We start from the raw sequence: 16,064 nt of genomic DNA on the forward strand, positions 1-16,064 counted from the left end.
GTGACTTTACACTTAGAGACAAAATGCGAATATATCCGTGATAGGGTTGGTGTAGCTCCTGTGACAGACAAAATTAGAGAAAGTCGTCTAAAATGCTTTAGTCACATTAAATGTCGTTCATCTGATGATCCGATTAGGAGAGTAGATGTTTTCGATTCGACTCGTGTTCAGAAAGGCAGAGGTAAACCTAAGAAGACTTGGGCTTATTGTATAAAAAATTATCTTAATTTACTAGAACTAAATGAAAATATGACACTAAACAGGATGCAATGGAGAAAAAGGATTCATGGAAAAAGAAAAAGGATTCATGTAGCCGACCCCACGTAGTGGGATTAAGGCTTTGTTGTTGTTGTTGTTGTTGTTGTTGAAGTTATATTGTTTTCACCAAACCAAATTTTTGTTACCTACGCAAAATTTTGTTGTGCTTACAGATTGAAAATTTTTCGCAATCAAGAAAGGTAATAAATTAAGATTTAGATATCATGTTATGAAAAATGTATAGCACTTATAAAAAAAGCATATACAATGATATAATAAAGAAATAAATGAAAATAATACCCTCAATAACAACGATTTCAAAATGTCCCCTAACATAATAACTTCCCTTTGTTACAAATTCTACCTAATATAACAGAAGCAAAGTGATTGGAGCTGAAAAAGAAGTTGAAAATATCAAACCATAGGTGGTAATTGATAATCAAATGTGTACTTCTATTTCATTTTTTCACTCTGCTTCACTTTCTACGGAGCCTGTCTTTTCATTAAATATTTGTCAAATTTTTTATTCCATTTTCCATGTTCTTGTATTTTTAGGTGATACTTGGTCCCACTCCTGCACAAACAGAATTATCTTGTATTGGGATGGTGATGAACGCCATGCCCGCATTGAGAAATCGCCTTACCTGCCTTCGGCTTCGGCACCATTTTCTGTCACCAATAAAGGTATTCGCGACGCAGTTTCACACTGCAAGCGTGCTCGAATGATGTAAGTTTTGATGAAATGAGGATGAATTTCTTCACTCTTTTTTTTTTTCTTCTTAACCGAGTGCGCTCTCTCTCTTTCTTAAAAGTGAGTTTTCTCTCTCTAGTGCTGCTCTGCTATTTATATTTGGGCCGTTTGCATATATATGACACAATTCTTATGTATTTACATATCCAACACCTAAACGTTCATATCTACATGCACAACACTCAAATCTTAACATCACATCGAAACTATCACAATCACTATATTTTTTAAGAGTGAAATACACCTTTTTCTTTGGTCAGTTTATATGACACTAGTGATTTCTAAATATAACATCAAAGTTTGGGTGTTAAGATATGTTAATACATAAGAATTTTAAAAATGAGTTTGTCTACATGGAACTCTCCCATCCAATACTAACCACCCATCAGCTCTATCAACCATATTGAGCTAGACCTTGGCCACTAACAAACGTTGTTGAATATACTAAATCTAACTAACATGAAATTATTGGTTCAATACCTTCTTGTAGATATAGTTAAATTGTGTAATTAAGAGAAAGGGTTCGGTAACTTTGAAGTCGCTTTACATTTGATTTGTAAGGATATATCTTCGATCTACCATAAATTAAAAAAAAAATATATATCAAAAAATGTATCTGACAAATTAGGTAATAGGAGAAATGTTAGATAGGGTTAGTGGTGTGCGTTTTCATATAAGGCATTGTCTCATATTTATTTTGAAAGCTTTACATACGTACCACTCAATTCTTATGTATTTACATATCTAACACATAAATCTCAATTTTTGTTGGATTGTCATTTATTTTTAAAATCTTAGATGTTGGGTTAGATGTACATATGGCTATATATATATATATATATTTCGTTCTCTTCTGGGTGGGGTGAGTACTTGAATTCGGTCTTTGACATTTTTCTACTTTGTTTCTATCCAATATGGGAGACATTTGAGCATTTTTAGATATGGATTGATATGTGATATTTTTTTTTAAAAAAATTGAAAATAGCATGTCATAAAAGGAAGAATAAGTTAATAAAAATACTTAAATATTATAAATTAATCAAATTATGTTGATTGATTGTTTGAGATTTCTTGCAAGTATGTGATCCTTTAATGTCAGTACCTTCGGTAAGGGAGTGCTTTGCGTATGACAATGTCAATAAGGCTACAGTTGGCTATTGTTGGGATCATTGGTTGGGGTTAAAGTTATGCTAATATAATTTTAGGTAGAATTCAAGGGCTGTTTGGGATAATTTTTACGCCGTTTAATTTTTGAGAATACTTATATTTATTTAGAGAAAGTTGAGCCGAAGATGTTATGCGATCTAAACTTGTTGGCTCGCGATGGAAAATTAAATTTTATATTATTATGTTTTGGGTAAGAGTGTTTTTATAGTTTTATATATAAATAAATATAATTAGATGAAATCTAAGTCATTTGACATTTGAATTTGACAGAAAAAAGAGTTTTCTTTGATTAAATAAACATTTACAAGTGAGAGTTGGTGTTATAGGTAAGAAAGCTTCACGTAAGTGAAGGCGTCTGATAAATGCACCATGAAGGTATATAAAAGATTTGCGGCATGTTAATTTTTACGTATTTATATATCAAACATCTAAAGTATAATTTGTTTATATATTTGATATCTTACCTATGCATGAAAAGATGCATATACTTTTTTAAAATTAAAATTGTGATACTTTTAATGTGATATGAATTACTTGTGGGTAATGTAAATGTAAACAATAAAATTTAGATGTTAGATATATGAATGCATAAGAAAGGGTTAGTGTTGAGTTTTGAATTGTTCATGGCTTCATAATCTTAGCAAGCTGTAGAGAATGTATAGAGGATTAATGCACACTTTTGGTTTAGGAGAAATGAGAGAGTTTTGATCAAATCTCCCTTAAGGGCAATAGATCATATCATTTATAGGGTTTGAGATGATCTCTCCTTTGTTGGGTACCAAAGAGGAATGCAAAATGGCTTTAATACAATATGGTGGCCGTCTATATAGCTCAATGATGTGAGATTTACATGATGGAGATGATGGATGACCCATAGTTAGGTGTAGTATGAAATAATACTTCTTTATTCATAGTTGATAGTTGATATGTTAAATCAATTGTTTGATTGGTAAGATGATCTTAGCAATTCAAACGTCCAATGGAGTGGTTCAATGCATCCAAACACTTTGGAAGACTTATTAATGAAGAGATATGTCTCTTGGATGAAGGGACTTATCTCTTTGTGCAAAAAGGTGCGACTTTTGGGGGAAAAATTGGAGGGAATTTTAAATTCCTTTTGAAAGAAAACTGGCCCTAATTAAAAAGAGAGAAGTCTTTAGAAGAAGCGAGGGCGTGAGATAGAGAGAAAAGTTTCGGCATGAGAGAGGAGAGAGAATTTTCTTCTAGGGTTGTAAGAGGAGAGAGAATGTTAGGGATTTCTTCTTCATTATAATTATAAGAGAGAATTGAGTGTGATTGTAAAGAGAGAAAACGCTTAAAGGGAACTTCTAGGGATTTGCTTGGGAATAAATATTAGATAAGTTGTGTTCTTTTCTTTCATTGTTTTGTAAACTTATTTTTATATATAAAATTTGTGTTTTGTCGTATCCTTCTCATGAATTCTGAGTAGTTTTCTTTTATCTTTCTCCTAACAATGAGATATGGTTTTGTGAAGAATTAGTTTTTGTTTTGTAAGATTTTAAATGTTAATAAATTGTGATGATTCGAACTCTGATATTCATTTACTTCTCAATCTGGGCAATTAAAATGTTAAAATTTGTTGAGAAACATACGATCCGAAAAGACTATGCTTTCTACAACAAGGTAAGAGTCACATTCAATTTTATGGGCGAGACTACAATTCATGGGGTTGCATGCAAATAAATAGGAAAAATACTTTGATGGGCTCAAAATTGGAGATTTTAATGTGACAAATTAAAATCTCCAATTTGGTACAGTTGCTTGGAAACTATAACAAAATTGTTAGCCCTAAGACGAGGGAGAAGTGAGAGCTCTGGAGTGAAAGTCAGTATCCTCTTAACCTAACTATAAATTTAGGGACCAAACTCTGGATTAGTCAATATTCTTTATGCACTCTCAGATGGTAAATAATATGATTGTTTCTATTTGACACAATACAATTTTATATGTATTTTAAATTATTTTAATTTCTTCACATTCTATAAACTCATTGTAAAGGAGAATGATGATTTCTTAAATTTGAACTCTTCGTTTCAAAACTTTGTTTAGTCTTTATAAGTTTATTTTTGAAGTTTAGCAATTAGTCTAGTTAACTTAGTTCTTTTAAATGTATTTCATTTAACACACATTAAATTTACTTTAGGCTGCATAAATATAAAAAGTAAAGTTTAGGTGTTAGATATGTAATAAATACATAAGAATTTTTATAACCATAAGGATTTCCAACTCCCTGTGGGATCGATACTTAGGACTCCATTAGAGAATTAAAGTCATTTATTACTTGAGTGATACGTATACTTGTGTTATTATTAAGAGTTTGGTAGCTTACAGATTTTAAAAGATAAAATTATTTATACTGAATTTATTTTTATTGGAATTGAGCTGCATATTTACTATTAGTGCTACTAGCTCCACCTGTGCATCACTATTCTGTATTATTGTGTAACATGTTGTTATTTCCCTGTTGTACTATCTAGATTTCCTGGTGTAGTTTCATTTATATTCATGTTTAGTTTAGGTTTACTTGCTACTACATATTTGCTCTTTCCTATTTATACCTATTAATCTTGACGATAGACACATGTGGTAGAAAGTATTTTTGTACTATTTTCTCCCCATTTATATTCATGTTTTTTATTTGCTATATATGATAAAAATCGTGCTTGGAGCTGGGCGGGGGGGGGTGTGGGAGATAAATCTTTTATAAGCTTAAATTTATTTACCCTCGGTAACCTGAATCTGAATTGTCATGTTTTAGTAGATTTGATATGTTGGGATTAAAATTTAAACTTTCACAATATTAAGAGGGGGAAGATATTATTTACTAATTTTAAACTCTATGTAAATGAGACTACACGAGTGTAAAGTTAATTTGTAATTCAACATGTAGAAAAATGAATTAACAATTTCTTTTTTGAAAGATTGATATACTTATTGATTTAGGTATATTTAAATATAAACTTGATAAGAATTGAGCCTCCATAAAATTATATTTTGAACTTATAAGTTTTAAATTTTTGAAAATAAATTAAAAGTGTAAGAGTGTGGAGTGTATTACTTTAGAGAGATGATAGTGAAATTTAAAACTATTAAAAGGCCTATCCAGATATATTAATCCTTATAAATTTATGCTAAGGATTTAAATTTACATCCCAACGCAAGAAAGAAGATTAAAAAGAATACATAATGTGAGGAGAAACTTTAGGAGAAGCCTTATAAAAAATTAGTTTCACTAGATTCTTTTTAAATTTAAAACTTCAATACACTCCTATGCTTACTAATATCTAGGATGTATGAGTAAATCATTATTTTTTAAAAGGAAGAGTGCTTAAATTCTATTTTTCTACCATGTAAGATATTATGTTCAACAAGTGTTCATTTCTTTTTGAATTAAATAGGAAATTATGTATTCTTGGTTGGATGCAAGGATTTTTATACTATAAGGCTAGACTTGTTTAATAGAGTTATCCTACTTTACACAATGAAATTCTTGATGCATAGTTATTGATAGTTTCTATGAAACCAACTCCCTCAAATTAACAAATTTGATATTTAAATTTTGGTGTTACGTGAGGATGGCTAATCTTTAATTTTGGAGGATTTTGATGTGTAGAAAAGAATCTTTTATACCCTACATTTTTTTTACTTTTATGGATGAAATTACACTTTAAAGAAATGTACTTTTATGCTTTTCTTTCAGGTATAACAGATATTAAAAGTGGAGCAAAGTGGAAGAGACATGGAGCAAAGTGGAAGAGACTTGGAGCAAAGGAGCTCACATGAGACTAGCGCCTAAGCACTAGACCCTTGGGTTTCAGTCTTTACCCTACCAACCCCAGAAACTTGTGTCTTAGTGCCAGTCATTGGGATATAAGGCACAACCTTACTAGCTCCTAAGCGCCAAACCCATGGGCGCCAAGTTGCTCCTATTGATTTCTGCAAATAGAGAGCTTAACGCTTAGGCGCCAGATCTCTGATTCCTAGGCGCCAACAACTGCTGGAGGTAGTTTTTGATAGTTCTACCCTAGTTCGTGCGGAGTTACTCAACCAGACAAGGAGCTTTAATAAGGAGTTTATACATCCTATTGGAGGTATCTAGAAAAGAAGTGACAAGGTTTGCTAGAGGATTGAGTAAGATAAGTTTTTCTTGGTGTTTTGGTGAGGAATTTGAGTTATGAAAAGAGTATTCTGGAGAGCAAAAAGGGATCAGGAGATTGTTGGGGGAGCATTCTCAGAGTTTTTTAATGGAGATAAAGCTAGGTATTGTGTATTTTTCTTATTGCATTTCTGTAAACACGATTATTTTGTGAAATTTCTTGTTTCTAATGATGCTTTGTGGTGTGTTCTACATGCTTTATGCGTAGTTCTTTTTAACTTTTACTTCTGCTGATTAAGTAAGATGGGTAGAAGTGCAAAATGAATTTAAAATTATTTTTAAGTTCATGATGTGACAAGTAAGCTTTGATTCTACATTTACTTTTTATTTTGGCCAAGTGAATTGTTAAAATGTGTTGTGTTTTATAATGACTCAGGAGAGATATGGTAAAACAACTAGGTTATTCACATTGATCTATAGGGTATGGTGCAAGTACTTTGTAGTGGGATGCAAATATTAGGACAAAAGTCTTTCATGGGTTAAAGTTGGGATTTAAGGAATTAAAGCTAATTTAATCAAACTTTTTTATGTACTCGAGAGAGGGCAAAGAAGAGAGTTGCTCTTATTTGTCACTAACCAGATTTAAAATTGACAGTTTACATTTCTTACACTCCACTTATATCATTGTTAGGAAAGGTAACTCTTAAAACATATTGCAATACCATAGTATTAGTTTGTAGAGCATTACCCTAATCTAAATTTCATGCTAAGAACTAAACCTAGTAGACTAGAACTTCTCTTAAGTCTGATTCCCTCATTCCTTTTGGGATCAACATTCCAGACTCAAAACCCAATATTACTGATATGCCACATACACTTGCATAAGACCCCAGGGTGCGAGTGCACCTGGAGAAAGGATAATAGGGATTAAAAACATATATATAAGCTTGTCAGGCTCTTTGTCACTTGCTTAGCCTATGTAAGACTTATTCACCATAATATATGACTAGAAAAATGAATACATTTTTTCCCAGAAACGTATGATTTTGTACCCTTAGACTTTTGAGTATTTATGTCTTGGGTCATCTTAATTTAAATAATTCATGTAGAAGATAAGCTTGTATCTCACAAACATTTGAATGATTAAATTACTTTAGAAAATTCAAGTTTTGACTGAAAAATATATTTTCATTATCTAAATAAGAATATAAATAAATCTTAAATATGAAGACTTTAATTTAAGAGATTTAATCTTATTTACTTAGAATATACTATCTCGACCAGAATCAAAACCTTAGGGAGAAAATAAACTTAGAGACGAGAACAAAAAAATATAGCGATATACAATTTAACCAAAACTACACTTAGAATAGAAAAACAATCAAACAAAACTTAGAAAAACCATGATTTGTCTCCTTTACTGATAAAATTAGGAGAAAACAAAACACCTAATAATTAGCAAATCCCTTAAAACCTTAAAGTGAGTAACTCTATTTTTTCTTTTAACCACACCCTAGGATAGCTCCAAGTTGTGAACCTAGGATAGCTAAGCTAGACGAAAATCTAGGACCATACACACCCTAAATTAGTACAGTCTAGAATCTCTAGGTTAGTTTACTAGGTACTCAATTAAAATATTTAAGGATTAGGACATACAAAACAATTTAACCGACCCCCTCATACTATAATTGTATCCTAGAATGAAGTAGCCCATGATATGGACAAAGATACTTAAAGTCATTTTATTGCAAGTAAGGACTACCTTAAGTAATTGACATGACACTAAGAGAGAATTCCTATTATTTTATTGCTTAATAATCTGAGGTTACCAATGTACTCAAGATGATGGAAAGTAGTGCATCTTGACTGGGGTGTTCCTCTAAATTTAGGTTATTCCACCAACAACCTCCTATTTAGACTTGTTTAAGTTAGGGCTTCACCTCCATCTAGAAATCTATTACCCTTTTCTACCCTTTAGACTAGGATATGCTTATATCAATTTAACTTTATTAAATTCAAACTATATCTAATCCTATCAATTTAATCCAATCCTATCAAACTCAACCAAATCCTATCAAATTTAACCCAATCCTATCAAGCTTAACCCAATCCTATCAAAATCCTATTATGACCCAATCCATTCAAATCCATTATTATTAAATCTAATCCATAACCAAATTTATTTGTCATACTTGATCCTTATATGATCACTCTAATTGTCAACAGTTGGGCTTAACCTTAAGGGTAAACCTTTTTTAAAACTCAAGTGAAGTTAACCTTTGTCCAAAAATTTCTCTTCTATCAAAGTCTTCAAACCCTTTCAGTCTATAGACATTCATAATGAATTCGAGAAATATAAGGCATAACGAAAATAAAGATTGCTCTCAGGGGTAATTCTTGAGATGTAATTAACTATGAGAGAGACCATTCATAGGGATACGTGACACCTGAATAAAATAAACCTTATCTTACACCCGTAAGGTAAGGGAAGCATCCTAGTTCCACAGATCCATAAATCACAAAGATTTTTCATGATAGTATTTAAATTGTTTGGGATGGTATATTATTCTTCGAATGTCATATCCGATCATTTAGATATAAAGTTTTCAAGGTCTATGGTGGCTACCAACAAAAAATAAAAAACCCACCATCACTCTTTTGCTTAACTGAAGAGGACATTAAAGCATTAACTATACAACAAAATCCTTAAGCTAGTGGTAAGAAAACAATAGTCGTATGATAGTAATTGAGATATAACAACCACTAGTGGTAGTTGACATATGTTATTGGTCGTTAACGTCAAGCTCTTTCACGAGTTATATTTAACCAAGAGCTAATTTTTCTCCTCCATATAGAAAATGTGAATCTATTTATAAATGTTGAGAGAAGCATTAAGGTAAATTTGGCCAAAATCATAAAATAACCCATCTGACCATCTGTGTCAATTCTTTTGAGCTTGAGTTATCCTTTTATCATTTAAGTGTCTTAATGTCCTCAAAATTGAATGACAAAGGGCTTTTGTATTCCTCTCAATATGCTGATCAATTCAACTATATACATGTCAAATTCATAAAGCATTTGGCATTCCATCTACTATATTGAAACTCTTGACTATTCTTTTAAATGCTTAAATTAGACTCAATTGACTCGGATCAAATCAATTTCAGTGTTGTTGGATTTGTATTTTCAATGCTTTCAATTTGACGATACCTCTCTAAAAATTGGTGCTGAAATAATTTTAAATTTAACTCTAGAATTTATCTTATAAAAAATTCATGGAGACCTGTGCCTAATCAAATGAATCCTATATCTAAAGTTCAAAAAATTGTAGGCCAAAAGAATCGTTTGTTTCTTGTTAGTAAACAATTGAGATGGCTTTTTCACTTTATGATTTTGTTTGATTGTATGTTGGATTCTTCAAATTAAAGGACGTTATGATTTCTACTTTACATGACGGTGTTCAACGTTCATGCAGGACAATAAATTACTTTAAAACCATCAAAATATGATTCAATTTATATTACAGTAATTTACAAACATACATCACAAATATTTTTTTTTATTTACAAATCTAACACCCAAAATGTGATATTTATAACACTTTGATGGTATAAACCTATGTATGAGAAGGTATAATTCATTTCTAAAAGCTAACGATAATGATATTTCTTATGCTGTGAAATAGATATTTATTTAAACTTTAACTTATAGTATTATTATTATTATTTTAAATATGAGGAAGTGTTGAAATCATGTGTAAATTATTCATCTCAAATATAAAAAGCATTCAACTTATAAACAGTTAGACGAGCAGCATGTCACCTCCCAAAAGAGCCTTTATGGGTAGTGGGTAGCCCATGACTTAAATACTGCTTTTCGGCCCTACACTTAGCTGATGTGGAACTATTTGTCTGTGACATTCTCCTCCACCTCCACACGTGACGCCCTCGTCACGGATTGACTCTACCAAGGGTCCCACTGGACCATAGAGAGTCCACACACCTGTAGGCAGTAGTCTGCTCTGGTACCACTTGTCACCTCCCAAAAAAGCCCTTATGGGTGGTGGGTAGCCCATGACTTAAATATTGCTTTTCGGCCTTGCTTTTCGGCCCTACACCTAGGCTTTTCGGCCCTACACCTAGCCAATGTGGGACTATTTGTCTGTGACAAGCAACTACCCTCCCGATCACTTTTATCGTATCATTCCCACCCTCCATTTCATCTCCCTTCTTTTCTCTCTTTGACTAACCAAGCCTAAAATTATAAATATCAAGGAGCGCTTATTGCCTTCGCATCGCACGTAAAATTATGTGCGGTGTCTTAAAAATATATCTTTTTGTGTTTTTTTTTATTAAAGTGAGGCCTGCTTTTGACGGTGTTGATGGGATACCCTAAACAATAATTTTTCACCATCAACAGCTCCTTAACCGCTCGGTCTTACCCATCCCAGAATAGATGGACGGTCGTTATTACTTTCCCCATCCTTTTACAGGCATAAAATCGAACAGTTTGTGGACATGGAAGAGGGAGCAGAACGGTCGCTTCGAATAGGAGGAAGGAAGGAAGGAGAGAGGGATCCGCGCGAGGAGCGAAGAGTCAAATTCTATTTTTCTCTTTTCTCCTTCCATTCCAATTTCTTCTTGTTGGCTTCTTGTGATATTCGGAGCTGAGAAATTCATTTCCTACATGGACGACGGTCTGCCCTCATCTCCCGGAAAGTTCAAGTCGGAGAAACCTCACCACCATCATTTGCGCCTCCTCCTCCTCTTTCGATGGTACTGCTCCTCTCTCCACAAGTTTCTGTTCTGGAGCGTCGTTGCTGCCACCGTTCTCCTGCTTATCTTCATTGCTTTCCCGAATTTCTCTTCGTCTTCCTCCTCTTCGTCGTATTCCTACTCCGCGACTGAACGCCGCTCCCTCCGCACCTCCTCCTCCCCCGCCTGGGGTGATCCCAAATGGGAGAAACGCGTGCTCGCCTCCGCGCGCATCCGGCGCCGCCCATTCGGCATTTCCGTTCTCGTCACCGGCGCCGCTGGTTTCATCGGCTCCCATGCAAGCAACGCACTCAAGCGCCGCGGCGACGGCGTGGTCGGCCTTGATAACTTCAACGACTACTACGACCCCTCCCTGAAGCGCGCCCGTCAGGCTCTTCTTTCCCGCTCCGGCGTCTTCGTCGTCGAGGGCGACATCAACGACCACCCTCTTCTCCGCAAGCTCTTCGACCTCGTCGCTTTCACTCACATCCTCCATCTCGCCGCCCAGGCCGGCGTCCGCTATGCGATGAAGAATCCCGGGTCGTACATCCACAGCAACGTCGCCGGTTTCGTCTCCATTCTCGAAGCCGCGCGCTCTGCTAACCCCCAGCCGGCCATTGTCTGGGCTTCTTCCTCTTCCGTGTACGGCCTCAACACCCAAGTTCCTTTCTCGGAGTCCCATCTCACCGACCGCCCTGCCTCCCTTTACGCCGCAACAAAGAAAGCCGATGAGGAGATTGCTCACGTGTACAACCACATTTATGGTCTCTCCATCACCGGCCTCCGGTTCTTTACCGTATACGGTCCTTGGGGCCGGCCGGACATGGCCTGCTTCTTTTTCACAAGAAACATTCTTGCAGGCAAAACCGTCACTATCTTTCAAGGTCCCGATGACTCCACCGTTGCTCGAGATTTCACTTATATTGACGACATTGTACAGGGCTCCATTGCGTCTCTGGACACAGCACAAAAGAGTACGGGCAGCGGCGGGATGAAGCAAAGACCTGCCCAGCTCCGTATCTTCAACCTCGGCAACACCTCCCCCGTACCTGTTGTTGAGCTCGTCTCCATCCTTGAGCGCCATCTGAAGGTGAAGGCAAGGCGCAAGTTTGTTAAGATGCCAAGGAATGGAGACGTGCTCTTCACCCATGCCAACATTAATTTGGCCAAAAAGGAACTTGGCTACCATCCCACCACCAATCTACAGACGGGGCTGAAAAGGTTCGTGAAATGGTACCTAGAATACTACGCTCCTCCATCTGGATCTTTCCTGACCAATAAGGGAAGGGGTGGCAGCAGTAGCTCCAGCTGAGTGGCGAAAGTGGAGTTGTGATTATTGCTTTGCTCGAAAGCTTTCCTCTTTATCTGCAAATTCTTTTATTGCGTTATAAAAATCGTTTTTTTTTTAAAATTTTTTCTCTGATTGGTCTTCCTGATTCGTTTGGCTTTGTTAGCCGCATAAAATTCCGAGGAGCGGATGGGTTCTGGTCAAGTTTAGAAGAATGGTTTTTCGTAGGTATGCGTTGTTTGCAGGACATTGTGATTTTATCAATCATCCCAGTATATAAAGAAGCACTTAATTATTTCTGTTCCCACCACCCTTTTTTTCTTAATGTTTTTAGATGTATGTGTAAATAGAAAATGATAAAGTTGTCAGTTTTCAGAGTGTTCATTTTCTATCAATCATGCTTCAGCGGAGAAGTGGAGCACTTTGAAAATTTGTATTTTTTTTCCATAAATATTGAAGAGAAATGAGTTGTTTTTGGTGAGTCATAATGTGCCATTGTTATATTGCGGTGCAAATTGCCGGAACTGGAATGGCCATTGGTGGAATGATGTCATACAGAAGCTCCAAAGACATCTTCTTCATCTTGTCTGCGGCTTTCTGCCCACCAAAACGAGTAGTTCTTTCTAAATGCGTAATTTTGCTCTACTTTTAAATTCTTTTGCCCTGTAAATGATGTGTTTATTTTATTTTAATAGTATTTAATTATTTATGTAATAAATTTGGCCACCATTTTGTTAATTGATGGCTAGTGGAAGTCCTTGCTCTCCAATGAGGTATTAATGCATGTGATGAAGGTAGGTCGTCTACACCACAATATCATCAAAATACCATTAAATCCACACGAATCTCATCCGCATGCAATAGTTTTCCTCTCTAGGATGAAGATTTTACATGTAGTGCTCAGCTAGAAAAGGTTTCGGCGAGTTGAAGACTAATTTGAAAATTTATATAACACCTATATAAGAACATAGCAAACAAAGATTCTTAAAAGTTTATTTGGGATATTTTTGTTAGTAATATTTTATAAAACTTGTTTAGGGCATGTTTAAGATTATATTTATTTATTTATTTTATTATTTTTAAAAATATGCTTATTTGGTGCAGTGTTGGTGTATTTTTATTTTATTTCTAAAAATAAGTTAATTTGTTTGTAAAGGCACTCAAAATAATATTGAAATGATGATAGTTATTTTTCAAAATAACTTGATCTTTTTTTGTAAAAATAAAACAAAAAATAGTTAAAACACGCAAAAGGTGTTGTTTTGGATAGGGTTGTAAATGAGCCGAGCTTTAGTGAGCTCAGGCTTGGCTCGTATTCGGCTCATTCAAAATTGTTCATATTCGAAATCGGCTCATGTTCGAAACCGGCTCGTTAACAGTATGTTTTTGTTTGACTCGATTTAAATATTTGTGTTCGTGTTCAGCTCGAAATTAGCTCGATAAAATTAAACTGAAAAAATAGATGTAGAATGTTAAATTTGAACCAGGACCAAATGTATACTAAAGAAGACACATAACCACATTACCACACGAACAATTATGTTTTAAACTTATATATATATATATATATATATATATATAATATTATTAGATATATAATTATATATATATATTTTTTATTTCGAGCTAAAATGAGCTGAATACGAGCGAACAAAGAGTTGTTCGTATTCGGCTCGTTTATAATTCGAGCATTAAAAACTTGTTCACTTAACGAACAAGCCGAACACGAGCTGTTTGCGAACAATGAGCTTCTTTGACAGCCCGCTTTGGATCACTTTTATTTATTTTTATTTTTTTGCTTTGTTTTGTTATGTTTTACTTTGAAATAAAATATATTTGTTAGTGATTGTTATTTTTAAATATGCTCAAAATCATTAGCAGATTAGCATTTAACCCTCGACCGCCAACAAAAGTCATCATTATCACTATTATCGTTGTGTAATCGACCATCTCCGTTATCTTGTTGGCAATTGCAGCCATCATTATAAAAATAAGTAAAATAATGTAATTTATTTCTTATCAAAATATAAACTAAAATAATAAAATAAATAAATAAATAATTATTCTAATCTAGAACAGCCCCAAAATGTTTAGTCTATTTTCTTTTAAGAAAAGTTTTTCTCAAACATGCACTCAATATTTGACTGATATAATTTTTTGATCATGCAATAAGAAGTGTTTTGTAATTGGTTAAGAAGGTGTTCTCAAAAGCCATGCCCCCCCTAAAGATGGTATGAATGCCCTCAAGGCCGAAGGCACTTAGTGCCATTTTAGAAGTTTAGGTGAGTGAATTTCTCTTATGACAAAATACTAATGTTGAATCTTCTTAAGATGTTAGATCTCATATAGTTTGTGGGTCATCCCGACTGTCTATATGCAACAGTATAACAATGATAATGATCTTTTTCACTTATGTAATCTTACTTTGCAACAGAACCAAAAACTTAATCCTGGAGAAAATAAGAATTTAACTTTTTAATTTATATATATATTGGGATACTACGCGAGTATAGTATCGTTATCAAGTAATATAAGACTTTTTGATTAAGACCTGAATATCGAACCCACAGGAAAAATATGCAATATGCACAAACTTTTTATTTTAAAAACACAATTACTTAAACTATAGATATTTTCTCAATAAGTAAAATTCAATTCTTTTTGGTATTTTTGAAGTTTTGACAAAACAATAAAACTTCTAAAGATAACTTATATTTATGTAAAAGAAAAATACTTGATATGAAAATATTTTTCTCCTTATCAAAAATCAGTAATAAGTATAAGAATTCTGTTGTGGTAGTACGCAAATTGTGTTGTGCCAAATGGAGAGTTTCTATAAATAAAATTCAATCAGTAATAATATTCTTTACCCTTACTAGAGATTCTATAAAGAACATTGACTAATTTAAAGTTTGAATTGTTCTGAAGACCGGCTAGGTAGGGAAGATACCAGCTCTCACTCTAGAGTTCCCTCGATTCCCTCCACCTAGAGCTAATATCTCGTATCAGAACCTAAAATAATAAACCAAGTTGGGGGCTTTAACCTGTCACATTAAAGTCCTATAACTCTACACCATTCAAAGTTTATTTCCATATTTATTTGCACTCAATCATATAAATTACATTTTAATTTATACAACCTCATGTGATTCTTTTCAATTGTTGACTGAGGCAATACCAGCCCGCTTCTTACATATTATCACAATAAATTTTAACTCCTGGATAGGCCAAATTAAGAAGTAAATGAAGTACATGAATTTAAATCATCACAACTTCTTCCAACATTAAAGATTAATAGTGTCCACAACTTCCATCCAAAACTTTTAATTACTTATCATTTTAAGGAGAAAGATAAAGAAAACTACTCAGAATCTATAGAGAAAACAAAATCATACTTTAGTTTTACTTTAGTTTAAAAGTTCAAACCAACAAGAAGTCTCGATTAAAACTAAAAGTAGTTCAAAACAAAAGATAAAAACTTATCTCAAATCCTCCACCAAACTCTTGAAGTTCCTTTGAATCTCTTCTCTTTTACAACACTCTTGACTCTCACAATAAAATTAAAAACAAAAAGGATAAAATAAATTTGTGGTGCCTAAAAATCTCTCCAAAACTATCTCTTAAAACTCCCCCTATCCAACACTTCTAAAACTTTCACGCACACTTCAAAAAGTTTCAACTTTCTTCTTTTATAAATCTCCAAGAGGTGCCTTGATAACTCTTCAAAAT

General features: G+C 33.8%; 2 protein-coding genes across 4 annotated transcripts in view; both read left to right on the forward strand.

Annotated features, from left to right (window-relative positions):
* The window catches only part of LOC110036732 (DNA repair protein RAD51 homolog 3), a 61,344-nt gene extending 54,873 nt beyond the window's left edge, over positions 1 to 6,471 (forward strand). The window contains exons 8-9 of one of the 3 annotated variants that reach the window (XM_020741247.1): positions 814 to 985; positions 5,898 to 6,471. In XM_020741247.1, the coding sequence (XP_020596906.1) occupies positions 814 to 985; positions 5,898 to 5,913 (188 nt within the window). In that variant the 3' untranslated portion in view covers positions 5,914 to 6,471. Of the gene's footprint in view, positions 1 to 813; positions 1,503 to 5,897 lie in introns of those variants that run through there. The other 2 variants (XM_020741245.1, XM_020741246.1) reach the window with 2 other exon arrangements.
* Positions 6,472 to 10,565: 4,094 nt separating this feature from the next.
* On the forward strand, positions 10,566 to 12,765 carry LOC110036736 (UDP-glucuronate 4-epimerase 4-like). The gene has a single exon (XM_020741255.1). It carries the CDS (start codon positions 10,980 to 10,982, stop codon positions 12,357 to 12,359), a length of 1,380 nt encoding a protein of 459 aa, XP_020596914.1. The 5' UTR covers positions 10,566 to 10,979; the 3' UTR covers positions 12,360 to 12,765.
* Positions 12,766 to 16,064: the final 3,299 nt, after the last annotated feature.

Source organism: Phalaenopsis equestris, unplaced genomic scaffold (assembly GCF_001263595.1).
Source record: "Phalaenopsis equestris unplaced genomic scaffold, ASM126359v1 Scaffold210247, whole genome shotgun sequence".
Lineage (NCBI taxonomy): Eukaryota > Viridiplantae > Streptophyta > Magnoliopsida > Asparagales > Orchidaceae > Phalaenopsis > Phalaenopsis equestris.

Excerpts from the sequence above, each read along its gene's own strand:
- LOC110036736 (XM_020741255.1), top strand. The coding sequence starts at position 10,980 with ATGGACGACGGTCTGCCCTCATCTCCCGGAAAGTTCAAGTCGGAGAAA.